At 39.2% G+C, this 13,065-nt stretch overlaps 2 protein-coding genes across 2 annotated transcripts; one reads left to right on the forward strand and one right to left on the reverse strand.

The window, feature by feature from the left end:
• The first annotated feature begins 3,823 nt into the window (after positions 1–3,823).
• On the forward strand, positions 3,824–4,762 carry LOC103553474 (olfactory receptor 51I2). Its single transcript, XM_008524070.2, has one exon. It carries the CDS (start codon positions 3,824–3,826, stop codon positions 4,760–4,762), a length of 939 nt encoding a protein of 312 aa, XP_008522292.2.
• Positions 4,763–11,371: 6,609 nt separating this feature from the next.
• LOC103553482 (olfactory receptor 51I2-like) lies at positions 11,372–12,316 on the reverse strand. The gene has a single exon (XM_008524081.2). It carries the CDS (start codon positions 12,314–12,316, stop codon positions 11,372–11,374), a length of 945 nt encoding a protein of 314 aa, XP_008522303.2.
• Positions 12,317–13,065: the final 749 nt, after the last annotated feature.

A 13,065-nucleotide genomic window follows, 5' to 3' on the forward strand; every position in this document is an offset into this window, starting at 1 on the left:
GGTGTTTTATTATCCAAATGTGACCAGAAATCTTAGGGAACGGAGTTTTCATCCATGGGGTAAAGAAAAGACTAGCCCTATTCCATATATTTAAAGGGGTTAGAAAAGTACAGTTAGTTATTTTCTGATTATACTTTATTTGCTAGGCTCGATTACCATATTACATAATCCTGGGATCTTTTAAAAGATAATGAGCTCCTCTCTGGTATGCCTGCCCATCCATCACCAGATGGTGTCTTGCATTGGGTAGAGAATTGGTCTGGCAATTTCTGAGTTATAAATAATTACTGAGTTAATTTTAGCTGAAAGAGCACATGCTTTATTCTCAGGAGTCATTAAGGGCCTCAAGAGTCGAAAACCTTCCCCATACATTTTCAAACACAGTCAGTATCACTCCTCTCTCTCATGGGGCTTAGAGTGAGATATAAAAGCAGCAACATGCATTCATTTGAGCAGATTGAGAGAAGGACGTATTGTTCTGTGAGTGCGAGCATCTCTCATCTGCCTGTCTTCTGGTGAGTTCTGAAACTCTATCGGGGTGAGCTCGCCCACTCTCCTGAAGCCCGCTCTAAGAAAGAGCTAAACTGAGAAAGGAGTAGGGCGAGGTGAAGAGGGAGAGCCTGGGTAGAGGATATCAGACAGCAGCATCTTAGTAGACTGAGCAGAGTAGGAGGAAAAGTCCCTGGATTTGGGTTCTCGTTCTAGCACTGCCAATAACTGAGTAATTCACTGTATTTCTCTAGATAGCTCACTTTCCAGAGCAATTTCCTTTGAATCAATGTTTCCACGATTCATTAACGTTGTTGCAAGTTCAGGGAGTAAATCAGAACTCAGAGAACAAGAAGGTTCAGAATTCCAGGAACAAAGCAGTAACAACTTATTCCATGACTCAAATTTACAGCTGAGCCAGCACTCATGTTCTAATTTGCTCTTATCTTATAAATTCTGAGATAAAATATGTAAAGGTCCCCAGGAGATTGAAAAAGTGGGCGAAATCAGCCATAAACTTTAGATGAACCTTGAATAGCGAAGCATTTCTAATCTTTTTCTACTCATGATGGAGGTTAAAATCTATGGCCATTAAATAGGCCTCTGTATGCATCCCTCCAACCTCATCTCTACCCCATTTTTGCCTTCTTTCAGGATGCTTGGAGATCTTCATAGGCATTCTTTGCTTGACCAGAAATCAAAAAGTAAAATTAAAAAAACCATCAGAGCATAAAGGATCTTTAAAAAATGTCCTTAAAGACAGTTTAAAAGTAAAGGACACAGAGGTCTAGAAAGATAAATAGGTTTTCCCAAGCTCACACAGCCAGGGCATGCCAGAGCCAGGATAGAAGCCAAAGATTACTGACCCCCGGCCCAGGACCCATTCCCCTAAATCACCCTGGTTCCTATACAGCTTAAGTTAAAGGAAAGATTCTGCGTTCCAGGGGAAGAAGAAATTGGAGACAGGTACTTTCTGCCTCATTTATTCCACATGAATCTGCCTTTAGCCACTCCGTTTGTTCAAGGGTACCTGAGAAATCTCTCTCCAGAAAGATGTACCTCTATTTTCCTTTCAAGCTCCTCCCCAACACCTTAATGATGCCTCAAAGACCTCAGTAAGATATTAGAGAGTTTTAGATCTTTATTTAAGTTGAAGTTTTATTATCTACTTGCCAGAGTTAATGAGGCAACCTCCGTTGGTGAGCTTCAATTTCCACATCTGTCAAGGATTAAATGAGTAAATGAATGAAAAATTCCTTGCAGAGTATCTGGCACATAGATTGTGCTCAATAAATATTGGTTTTCTCATTGTAGTCTTTCCTTCACCTGCATCCAGAAAACCCACAAGGTCAGTGGTCAATGGATATGGTAAAAAGTGTGGTCCTGGAACTGTCAGGCTATCTTTCTTCCATAAATACTAAAACTTAGTTCCTCATACCCACAAGGACTTTGGCCCTGCCCTATGCAAAATCCTGCTTTCATTGAGGTCTGTTTCTGTCCCCTCTACATTAGCTCAATTCTCCTCTTTTTTTTTTCTGATTATCTTGTATGAAGCTCTGTATGAAGAATGGGAATTATAGTCAGGTGGGGGAAACAAAGACAAACTATGTTGGTAAGTCATGGATCCCAAGGAATCACAGTTCTGGAGGGGAGGTGGGCATGTAGAGATTGATCTCTAAGAGCAGAAAGGATATAATCAATCACACAGAGAAGTGGCCACAGCCTTTCTGGGAACCACAGGAAGATCTGAGTTCTATACAGCCCGAGAAAATCCAAGAAGGTTCCCAGAGTGATCATTCTGCATTACCTAACCTTCCAGCATCTCTGTGGCCTTCAGACACCTATGGCTCCCAGGTTCCCTTCCTCCTCCATTCCCATCAGAAAGGACTCTGAGATTATGATATGACCTTGCTTTGTAAGAGGTTGGAGAGGAAGGAGAGGGAAAATAGTGATATATATTTCTGGAGTTCCTTTCCCAAGGAGGGTACCTTATAAGCCTGAAACATGTCTGCTGGGTGAAAAGTCTTCTAGCCTTCTCTGTCTTCATTCATTAGGAGGAAAGGAAAGGATTTCAAAAACATCAGGATGATAGGAAATCAAAAAATATAGTCATTCTCACAAAGAAATCGTTGTGGGTTAGCCTCTAGGAATTGAGTAAGTAATATGTTTAGTGCCACTCTAGGAAAATGTAGGTAAATGCAATCCATCCAGGAAAGATAGTGCCTACGTGGGTGAATGGGTTAATGACAGTGGGAAAGTAGGAGTCTATAGATATGTAGGTAGAGTGTTGTGTGTGTATACAAATCTACGTGTACACCTGAGTGTTAGGCATATATACTGCTGTACATATGTCCATGTGGATGAGAGTACGAGCATGACCGGTCATGTGCATGTTAAAGAGTATAAAGTTCAAGAGAGGGTGTCAAATATATTTGAATAATGAGTAAGATTGTGAGAGAATGAGAGAAAGAGGTGTGGGTGAGGGTTATGAAGCATATGAAGAGGATCCAGAATGAGGCTGGTTTGAAGATACACGAATGTGTCTAGGTGAATAATGGATATTCTGAGTACATATGATTGTGTAAGGGTGTGAAAGTCTGTATTTGGAACAATACTATCCCACAGGCTGAGTGTTAGTGTACCTACAACATATTTAGGGAAGAATTCATATTTTTTCCCCCAAAAACCCCAGCTTTGTGCCTTTGCACAAACATATGATTTCTTTGTTGCTTTTTTGCAGCAACTCTGCCAATGAAAGGCTGATGTCCGCAGGCAGTCAATTTCCTCCACAGCCCACTGCCCCTTCCGCTCCCTGACCAAGCACACACCATAACTCAAACCAGCTCTGGGAAATTCTGTCAGTAATCAGTGACACATCTGAATTAAGCAACATTTTTAAGTAAATATTTAAGCACTTCCAAAAGTTATTGATTAACTCAAATTCCTCATGTCATTTCATAATATCTATGAATTGTACTTAACATATTTCCCTTCAATGATGCTTCTAAAACACATTAAAACTGTGGATAATATAGTTTAAACATTTTCTTTGTAACTAATTTGTATGCTTGAAGCTTTTGTCAATTTCTTCCTTCCATAAAACAGCGGGAAATATTAGCCCAGCCCAGGGCCTGATAATTAAAATATGAAGAAGAGAAGTTTGCCTGCATTTTCCTCAAACCAGTAATTTCATGAATATATCACTTTCCAACTATGTAGGCACCACCTGCTGCATCTCTTACTCCCTGGTTTCTTGTCCTCTAGTAAGTACAACTCTCAGAAGTCTTCAGTTGAGAAGGTCTGACCCTAAAAAGTGCCTTGGGTTCCTGCTGCCATGGGATTGTTCAATGTCACTCACCCTGCCTCCTTCCTCCTGACTGGTATCCCTGGTTTGGAGAGCTCTCTCTCTTGGCTAGCAGGGCCCCTCTGTCTGATGTATGCTGTGGCCCTGGGGGGCAACACAGTGATCCTGCAGGCTGTGCGAGTGGAAGCGAGTCTCCATGAGCCCATGTACTACTTCCTGTCCATGTTGTCCTTCAGTGATGTGGCCATGTCCATGGCCACACTGCCCACTGTGCTCAGAACCTTCTGTGTTGATGCTCGAAACATTGCTTTTGATGCCTGCCTAATCCAGATGTTTCTCATTCATTCCTTCTCCATGATGGAGTCGGGTATTCTGCTGGCCATGAGCTTTGACCGCTATGTGGCCATTTGTGATCCCTTGCGCTATGCCACTGTGCTCACCAATCAAGTCATTGCTGGAATGGGTTTAGCTGTGACTTCTCGCAGCTTCATCACCCTCTTTCCTCTTCCCTTCCTCATCAAAAGGCTGCCTATCTGCAGATCCAATGTTCTTTCCCACTCCTACTGCCTGCACCCAGACATGATGAAGCTGGCCTGTGCTGATATCACTATCAACAGCATCTACGGACTCTTTGTTCTTGTATCCACCTTTGTCATGGACCTGTTTTTTATCTTCATCTCCTATGTGCTCATTCTGCGCTCAGTCTTGGCTATTGCTTCTCGTGACGAACGTCTCAAAGCTCTCAACACATGTGTGTCTCATATCTTGGCTGTACTTGCATTTTATGTGCCAATGATTGGGGTCTCCACAGTGCACCGCTTTGGGAAGCATGTCCCACGCTACATACATGTCCTCATGTCCAATATTTACCTCTTTGTACCTCCTGTGCTCAACCCTCTCATTTATAGCGCCAAAACAAAGGAGATCCGCCGAGCCATTGTCCGCATGTTTCACCGCATCAAGATATGACTTTCATATTTGGCTTTAAAACCTGATGTTATTGTAGCCATACGCTATTATCCATGGTGTCATCATCATCATTGTCATCATTTTTACCATCATCATCATCATCAGATCATTACCAAGAATAAGATAGAGATACATACTGGGAAAAAAATAAAAGATCAGGAAATGGAGCTGCAAAACTTAAAGCAAATGATTAGTACATTCAGCAAACATCAATGGCATTATTAGAAGACAAATATTGGAGGTAAATGAGTAATTAGAATTTTATAGAGAAGAGTCAATTTAAGCCAGGAATCATTTTCTATAATAATAAATATTACTAATTTAATAATAATAATACATTGAGTCCCTAAAAATTCCTGGTTCTGTTTTAAATTATTTATGTGCATTAATTCGTTTAATCTTCATAACAATCTTATGAGGTAAAGAGAATAAAGCAAATTGTTCAGATTAACACAGATAATATGTGATCCGGATGAGATTCAATATTGGTCAGTATTTGTCCCCAACCGCTACAAATACCGCCTCTCTGTCTAACTGGCATCATTATTAGCATTACCATTGCTATCCTTTCACTACCATTTTCATTCCCAAACGTTCTTGAGTTGTTTTAACTTCACAAAGTGAAATGTGATATACTTTCAGAACTTGCCATAAGCTGTATGAACAAATATGACCTTGGAAAACTCATGTCCAGAAGAAATTACAGATTCTTTTCTGCTTCTTTTATCTGCCCACCACTCAATCCTCCCCCAAAGAAAACCATGTTAAACTGCTGAACCATAACCTTTTTTTTTTGACATTGTATTAGATGCATAATTTCTCTTTTTCTTTCCTTCTTGGGATTTTTATTTTATTGCATACATTGACATGATAACAAATGTCAGCAATTGTGTCCTTTTAGGATTTCCAACTCCAAAAATGCCTGAAATAGGCAGAGAAGAGCATTTATGATTTAGAAACTAGAAAATGGTTCTTTCAGACTTTCGGTTAGACTGATTTGCCTTGTATATTCCTTCTCTGATACCAGAGAGGTAGGCTACAATAGGAAATTCCTTGGCCTGATTTCAGTGCTCTCAGACTAAGTCTGAGCTTACATCTAGACTAAAATAAAAGAGATTCCCTACAAAGTCTAACCTAACTCACCAGGGAAACTGCACCAGACCTCATAGTATCAGAGCATACAGTTATCAAGCGTTTCTCCCTGTACGAAACTCTATTGAGGAAATATCAAGGAGAATTGTCAGGTGCCAGAGGGAGGGAACTATTTCTGAATGGAGATAAAGTAAGTATTTGAAATCTAGGTTTCCAAAAATGTCTATAAGTACAACAAAAGACTCAAGCTTTTCTTTGAACTCAACATTTTTCCTTATTGAAACAGTAAAATATTTGCATTTTGGCCTAGAAAAAAGGAGAAAATAAATTCTTATACTTCTTTTGTTTTAGGTCCCTAAGGTCTGCCTCTAACTTAAGAAAATGAAATACTGAATATGATTCAGCTAAGCTTGCAAGGGAACTATTTTGGAGTTTATGGAAAAAGATCTTTACATAACAAAGGTCACGCTTTTGTTTTGCTTTGTCATGAGTGCATATCTCATGGTCCAGGGCCCATGTGGTGTGGGTCAATGAAGCGAGACAGAGAAGAAACTAGAATAAGAGTCATGGTGGCATAGAATTCTGGATCTCTGTGCCTTATAGTAAGAGTCATAGAAAAGTCAATAAAACTAGAATTTAATATGGAATGAAAAGCACAAACCCATATTTTATAGACTTGTGCTTATAAATGCTTTCAGGTTTTATAGAAACAATAAAGAGCTTATAAAGTTGGTAATTACTTTGCAAATTATTAATCTCCTAACCTCAACTAATCAAGAGTCACTGCCAAGGATTTACCCTCTACAGAGGAAGAGGAGGACTGCCAAGCAAGCAATCACTTGACATGAATGTCAGAAACCAAGATTTGGTCCCATGGATTTGTCTGACTAGGGGAAGGTATATGTGGTTTGTGTTCATATTTATATTATAAAGTGTTTTATTTCTCCTTTTTCTTTTCTTCCACTATCCATGGAAAACTTGTTTATCAAATACATGTAGCAAAATAAATAAAAGAGGTAAATTATCCATTAAGTGATTATTTAATTTAGTCTGTTTTCTACGTACGTAACTCCGAAGTCAGCTGACACCACCTAAACATTTGATATTTTATTGATATTTGCATAAGCCTACAACACTCCTCAATGGAAAGTATAATCCCCAAACAAAACTTCTATAAATTTCTGCAGTCATGTATCACTCATCCAAAACATCTGTCTGTGGCAGGGTTTATTAAAAATTTAGATGAAAAACTGATTTCCACTAATAGAAATACAAAAAAAAAAAAGAACTGGTTATTAGACAAATTTGATCCTATATTATTTACCGTCAGTCACAGTGCTAAGGAAAATTTCTCCCTGAAGTGTTTCTGAAGCTCCATTCCTCCTAGCAGAGACATATAGTCACTCTCTTTTACTCAAGCCCACGTCTAAAAAAATATGAAGTTTTTTTGGGAGACTGAATATAATTCCAGTGGCAATCTATTTTTCATATAAGCTTTGCTTTTTGTTAGTTTGCTTATAAAAAATATAACAGCTCATTTATTTATTTATTCATTCAACAATATCTATTGAAAACTAAATTTGGCAGGCATGATGTTAGGTTTCCACTGATTATGGAATTTTGTCATTAGCATTTATGAGAAAAACTGATCTGAAAAAGGATGGAAGGGGTATGTCAAAGTCTCCTAGAATGTGTTTACTAAGTGCATATTCCTTTTAAATTCCCCCTTATTAAGCTACACCACGTTTTCAACGGCTGCATTGCAATGCAGGAGTGTTAGTGCTGGAACATGGTCAATGTTCACAGAAGTGTGGCAGGATAGAATTAACGCTGAGAACCATGAGGCTATATATTTAAGACAAATATCCCATATTACACGCTAGGAGAACAAGTTTCCTAGGTGACAATCTGTATTTTCACAATGAAAGACAGACTATAAGCAACAATGGCTTTGAGTCAACTTTAATCATTAGTCTTAACAGCCAAGCCCAACGTCTCTGACTGAGACAAAGTCTTCTGTAAATGTTAAACAGCTTAGAACTGATAGAGTGCAAAGTGGCTTTTTCTATATGTGACATGGCAGTGTGAAAACATCTATTGTGCGATTTAACACAAAAATCCAAGTGGCAGCAATTTGTGAAGAAGTCTTCTACTAAATGTAGAAGAGGCAAGCAAAATAAATCTGAAATTCCAACAAAGAACTTCCTGCTAAACATGTATATTCAAAACTTTGTGTAACTGGGTAACAGGCCCTAGATTGGAAATACGTCTCATGTCTGTTATTCACAAGGTATGGAGATTGATGGTTACATTCAACAGGAAACACAACACCACCTTTGGAATCCAAATGTCTACAAGAACGTTTTTACAAATAATGTGGAAAACAACTATATGGTTATTAGGAGGAAGGAGAGTAATAAGACACAATTTAGGTATAAACTGAAAAATTTGGCACTATTTTTAAAGCAATCACGGTATATTTTTAATATGATTCTTAAAGAACCCTCTTACTCTTCAGCCCACACAAAAATATTATAATCAAGATCATAATTTACCATTTAGTTAGATGTCAGTGCATCAGTTAAATACTTATTTTCCCAGTTTAAACAAATACAATTAATTTCAGAGAGGAAAAGCTTTTTTTTTGTTTTGCAATACTATTAGGAAATTCATCAATATTTATTAGGCAGCAGTAAAACATATACATATATAGACACGTGTACATAATGGATTATTTTTTCTATATTAAGAAAATAAGAGCTTTTAATTTTCTGCCTCTTCATAATATTTCTCTATCATCTACAGTCAATATAAACAGGTGATATTCAGTGTATGTGTGCTTGTGCCTCAGTGGTTCTTATCCAACTAAGAGCTAGAAAGTGAGTACTTTTGTGTCACTGAAAGAAATTTCCAGCACCATTTTGTGCAGTGATCCCTTATTTTTTCTGAACTTAGCTCAGTATATCCATATTCAACTAGTTAGACAGATGCAATGAAACATCTCCCTACATCACACACTCTTTGTTATCAGGAACCAGGCCCCATCCGTCTCTGCATCTCTGGTGTTTAGCACAAAGCTAGGCTCACATTAGTCATTCCATGTGTGTTTGTTAAACAAATAAATAAGGGAAAACTGCACAGAATGATGAGAGAAATACTTTCAGTGATGCAGTGGTACTCACTCTTCCTGTTCTCTTGCCTTATTCTGTGACTTCTCAATTCTGTAGTTGAGACTAAGAGATATACATAATTTTTTTTAAAAAAAGCCTAAAAAATACTAACTTCAGCAATGTGGTTTGTAATATTCAGGTGTAGATACTGAAGCACTAGAATATAAAAAGTTTTTTTTTTTTTAGAAGAAGGAAGATTCCCATTGTAAGCATGACTCTCAGGGCTGTGGGTTAATATTTTTCCTTGATTGTTTTCTTTCACTTTTACTCATAACTGCACATAGAGTGAGCTTATATTCAATGTTTGTCCCCATATAAGGGAAGGGTGCTTTTCCAGGGTGACTGGGAGGAGTATTCTTTGGACTGGGAGGGGACAACAGGGTAGCATGGCCAGCCTCTTGGCTCTCGGGCTCCCTCTGTTGTTGTGCAAAAGGTAAAGCAGCACCTCTCTTTGAGGCCACTTGTGAGTCTCAGAGGAAGTCTGTTTCTAGAGGATGTTTTGCTCCCTGCCCTCTGTTCCAGCCATGGGGCTCTACAGACCTGAGGAGTTTGCTTTAGCTGCTGTAGCACTTCCTTGCATCTGCTTCCTCTACAGCCTGAAAAGTGAAATGATGGTGAAAACCCATCATCAAAACCTTTTTTCTCTCTTACTCAAGTGATCTTTATCTGTTTTATGTGGTTTCCTTCAGGCTGAGGTTACATCCTTTTGGAAAGCTTATTTGCTGAACATTTCTGAGATTCTCAAATGCTTAGGGCAATCACAGCACTGCTGGATTCTCTTAAGCACATGAGGACTTGGACGTTGTAGGGATTGTTCCCAATTTCACCAGTCAACCTCAAAGCCATCTGCTCAGGTTTCTGCTTAGGGTATAGTTTCTCCTATTGAGAGCTGGTGAGTACAGTTTTTTAGGGTTTTTATTTCTTGTTGGATTAAGGTTTGTTATTCACCTTTACTGCATTGACCCCCACCATACAATTTCTAATCTCATTGCCCTCAGTCGTTTGACTACACCCACCTTTTTCTAGGATACTTGAGATTTCTGTGTCACCTAGTATTGTTGAAAATGTTATCTCTAGGTTTTTAGTCTACTGTTTTTGGTAATGGTTTGTTAATTTGGCATTCATGACAGGTTTGTTAAGATTGGAATCTATACTGATGCTATGTGTGGAGAATGATCATGTCACTGGGTCTCTGTAGATTTATTTTAGAAAATTATGTAATGAAGAAAATACAGAAAAGGGTGTTTCTTTAAAAAAATAACTTTCTGCCCCAGTGTCTGTTTTCCCCAATCATCTATCAGAATTGAACTATGCCATAACCTGTCCACTGCCTGTGAAGGTCCCTACACTATTCTGCTTACCTCAGTCAGGTGTCTTCAGGCCTGTGTGGTCTATCTTGTGTGAGCTTTGTATGAATTTGCAGAGAGTTCCTCTCCCTTTATCGTTATTACTCTCCAGGGATTATGCTTTGTGAATTTCCTGATAACCTTCATCTACCACCTCTCCTCTGCTCCAGCGTATGCTGAAGTCTCTCTACTTGGTTGCTCACTACAGGCCAGGAAAGTCCATATTCCAGCAGATCATTGGCTAAACTGTCAATGCTGCTGAAGGCAACTTTCTCCACCATCAACTACTAGTACATATTAGCCTTCCATTTAGAGTGCTTACCATCTCCCTAGAGAAAGCTAATCCTCATCCCAGTCATGCCCAAGGGATGGCAACATATTCTTTTTTCCCAAAAAATTTTTCTCCTACTTTTAAATCTCTGAATTTCAGGTGTTACATGATTTATATTGTAGAGTCAGCACAGCAAACATGTGTGTTCCATTTATAGGACTCAGGGATGCTCTTATTCCAAAGTGTAATATTGGTCATAGCTGTTGTGTTTCTTTAATTTTTAATGTTTAAAGATATTCAAAACTATTATTCATCTAAAAAGTATTGAGTGATACCTATGATCTCAAATAACACAATCCCCAGTCATAACATCATTCATATGTATCCATGTTTTTTTTCAGTTTTTGTCTGCTTTGAGATTTACTTGAAATCATAGATGATACTAGTATATTGGGAAAAATAAAAGGGTATAACTGAAGATCCTCTTCCTTGTCAGGTCTGAGACAAGTCATTTATGGCAAGCTGTGACATGGTTAATTACAACATAGAGGTGCCTTATGTTTTAAGTTATGGGTTATAGGCAGGCTATACCACAAAACTAATGGTAGGTACCCAATCATAGGTCCATATGAAGAAGGAGATTGAAACCCTCAACGGGCTAGCATTTACACCCAAAAATCAGAAACAACAATAAAATAAACTCCTAAGTACCTAATCAGGTACTCTCTCATCAGAGTTTAGGTCCCAAAAACATCTTGCATAGCCTCTTACGAATCTCCTTAGTCTTAATGGAATAGATAATCGGGTTGAGCAGTGGAGGCACAAAGAGATACACCAGGGACATGAATTTATGCACATACTCAGGGGCATGCTTCCCAAATCGATGAACCATGGACACACTAACCATGGGCACGTAGAAGATGAGCACAGCACAGATGTGTGACACACACGTGTTGAGTGTTTTAAGCCTTTCCTCCTGGGAGGCAATGGCCAGCACAGTGCGCAGTATGAGTGCATAGGAGAGGAAAATGAGCACTGAGTCTAAACCAAAGGCAGAGATGACAACGAACAGGCCATACATGCTGTTGATGGTGCTATCTCCACAGGGCAGGCGGATCAGGTCTGGGTGCAAGCAATAAGAATGAGTCAGCACATGGGCTTTACAAAAGGGCAGCCTCTTCAGAAGGAAAGGCAGTGGGAAGACCATGCAGAAGCTGCGGATGATGATGGATATGTCCATGTGAGCCACATGGATATCAGTGAGCACTGCAGAATAACGCAAGGGGTGACAGATGGCCACATAACGATCAAAACTCATGGCCAGCAGGATCCCAGACTCTGTCCAGGAGAAAAAATGGATGAAGAACATCTGGGTCAGGCAGACATCAAAGGCAATCTCTGGGGCATGAAAGCACAAGGCAGCCAGGACAGTGGGAAGTGTAGAAAATGACACGCCCAAATCATTGACAGACAATAGAGACAGGAAGTAGTACATTGGCTGGTGCAAGCTCTGCTCTTCCTTTATGATGAAGAGAATTAGGATGTTGCCCAGGATGGAAATAGCATAAAGCAGCAAGAGGAAGGCAGCTAAACAGTGCTCCAGGCCTTCCACCTCTGGGAAGCCTGATAGTGTGAAGCTGGTAGTGCTTGAGATGTTAGCCATGTAACTTCCCATGGAGGTCTTTGAGTGGCTTTTGGGAAAAGACAACCAAAGTCAGATCAGATACTGGAAGACGTAAAGATCAAGAGTGGTCACTATCCTCAAGATGGAAGAGAAAATTATACTTAGATTTCATCTCAAAGATCATGAAAGGGCCAGGAAGGAGCACATTAGGGGTCATTGGGTACATCTCAGGCCTTCCGTATTCTGACCATATCCACAGATGGGTCTTGGCCTCTAAATCCTTCCCTACAAAAATCTTTTGACTCTTTTTTTTTTTTTTTTTTGCACCTTATTCTTTACTCTTCCTGTCTCTGTATTCTTTACAGAAAGATTCAAATCTTCCTCCAATGGCAGAAAGTGATTTTGCCCTTTCTTTCTACTAATTTTTAGCTACTATTTTCTTCAAGAAGTGAGGTACAGTATGTCCTCCACGAATTCTTTTGAAATTCTCTCTACTTACTAATCTGTGCCCTCTTATAAAAGTGATGAAATTTATCTGAATTCTGAGCTGTGCCTCTTCTCTTGCCTGTAATCAGGCGTCGTCCCAGCTTCTCATTCTCTGTTGCTTGAGTTCTTCACTTATTCACTGAGAGACCAAAATCTCATGTTCCCTCTGCCTGGTTGCTCTTGGTGTTTCTCTCTTGCATGTTCACCTGTTTTTTTCCCCTCTGTTTAGATTAAAAATTCTCAAACTGTGCTGTATGTTAGATCCACCTGAGGAGCTTAAAAAACTCGGCCTGGACCACAGTCAAAGCAATTAA

Source organism: Equus przewalskii, chromosome 6 (genome assembly GCF_037783145.1).
Source record: "Equus przewalskii isolate Varuska chromosome 6, EquPr2, whole genome shotgun sequence".
In the NCBI taxonomy this organism is placed as follows: Eukaryota; Metazoa; Chordata; class Mammalia; order Perissodactyla; family Equidae; genus Equus; species Equus przewalskii.

Excerpts from the sequence above, each read along its gene's own strand:
- LOC103553474 (XM_008524070.2), top strand. The coding sequence starts at position 3,824 with ATGGGATTGTTCAATGTCACTCACCCTGCCTCCTTCCTCCTGACTGGT.
- LOC103553482 (XM_008524081.2), bottom strand. The coding sequence starts at position 12,316 with ATGGGAAGTTACATGGCTAACATCTCAAGCACTACCAGCTTCACACTA.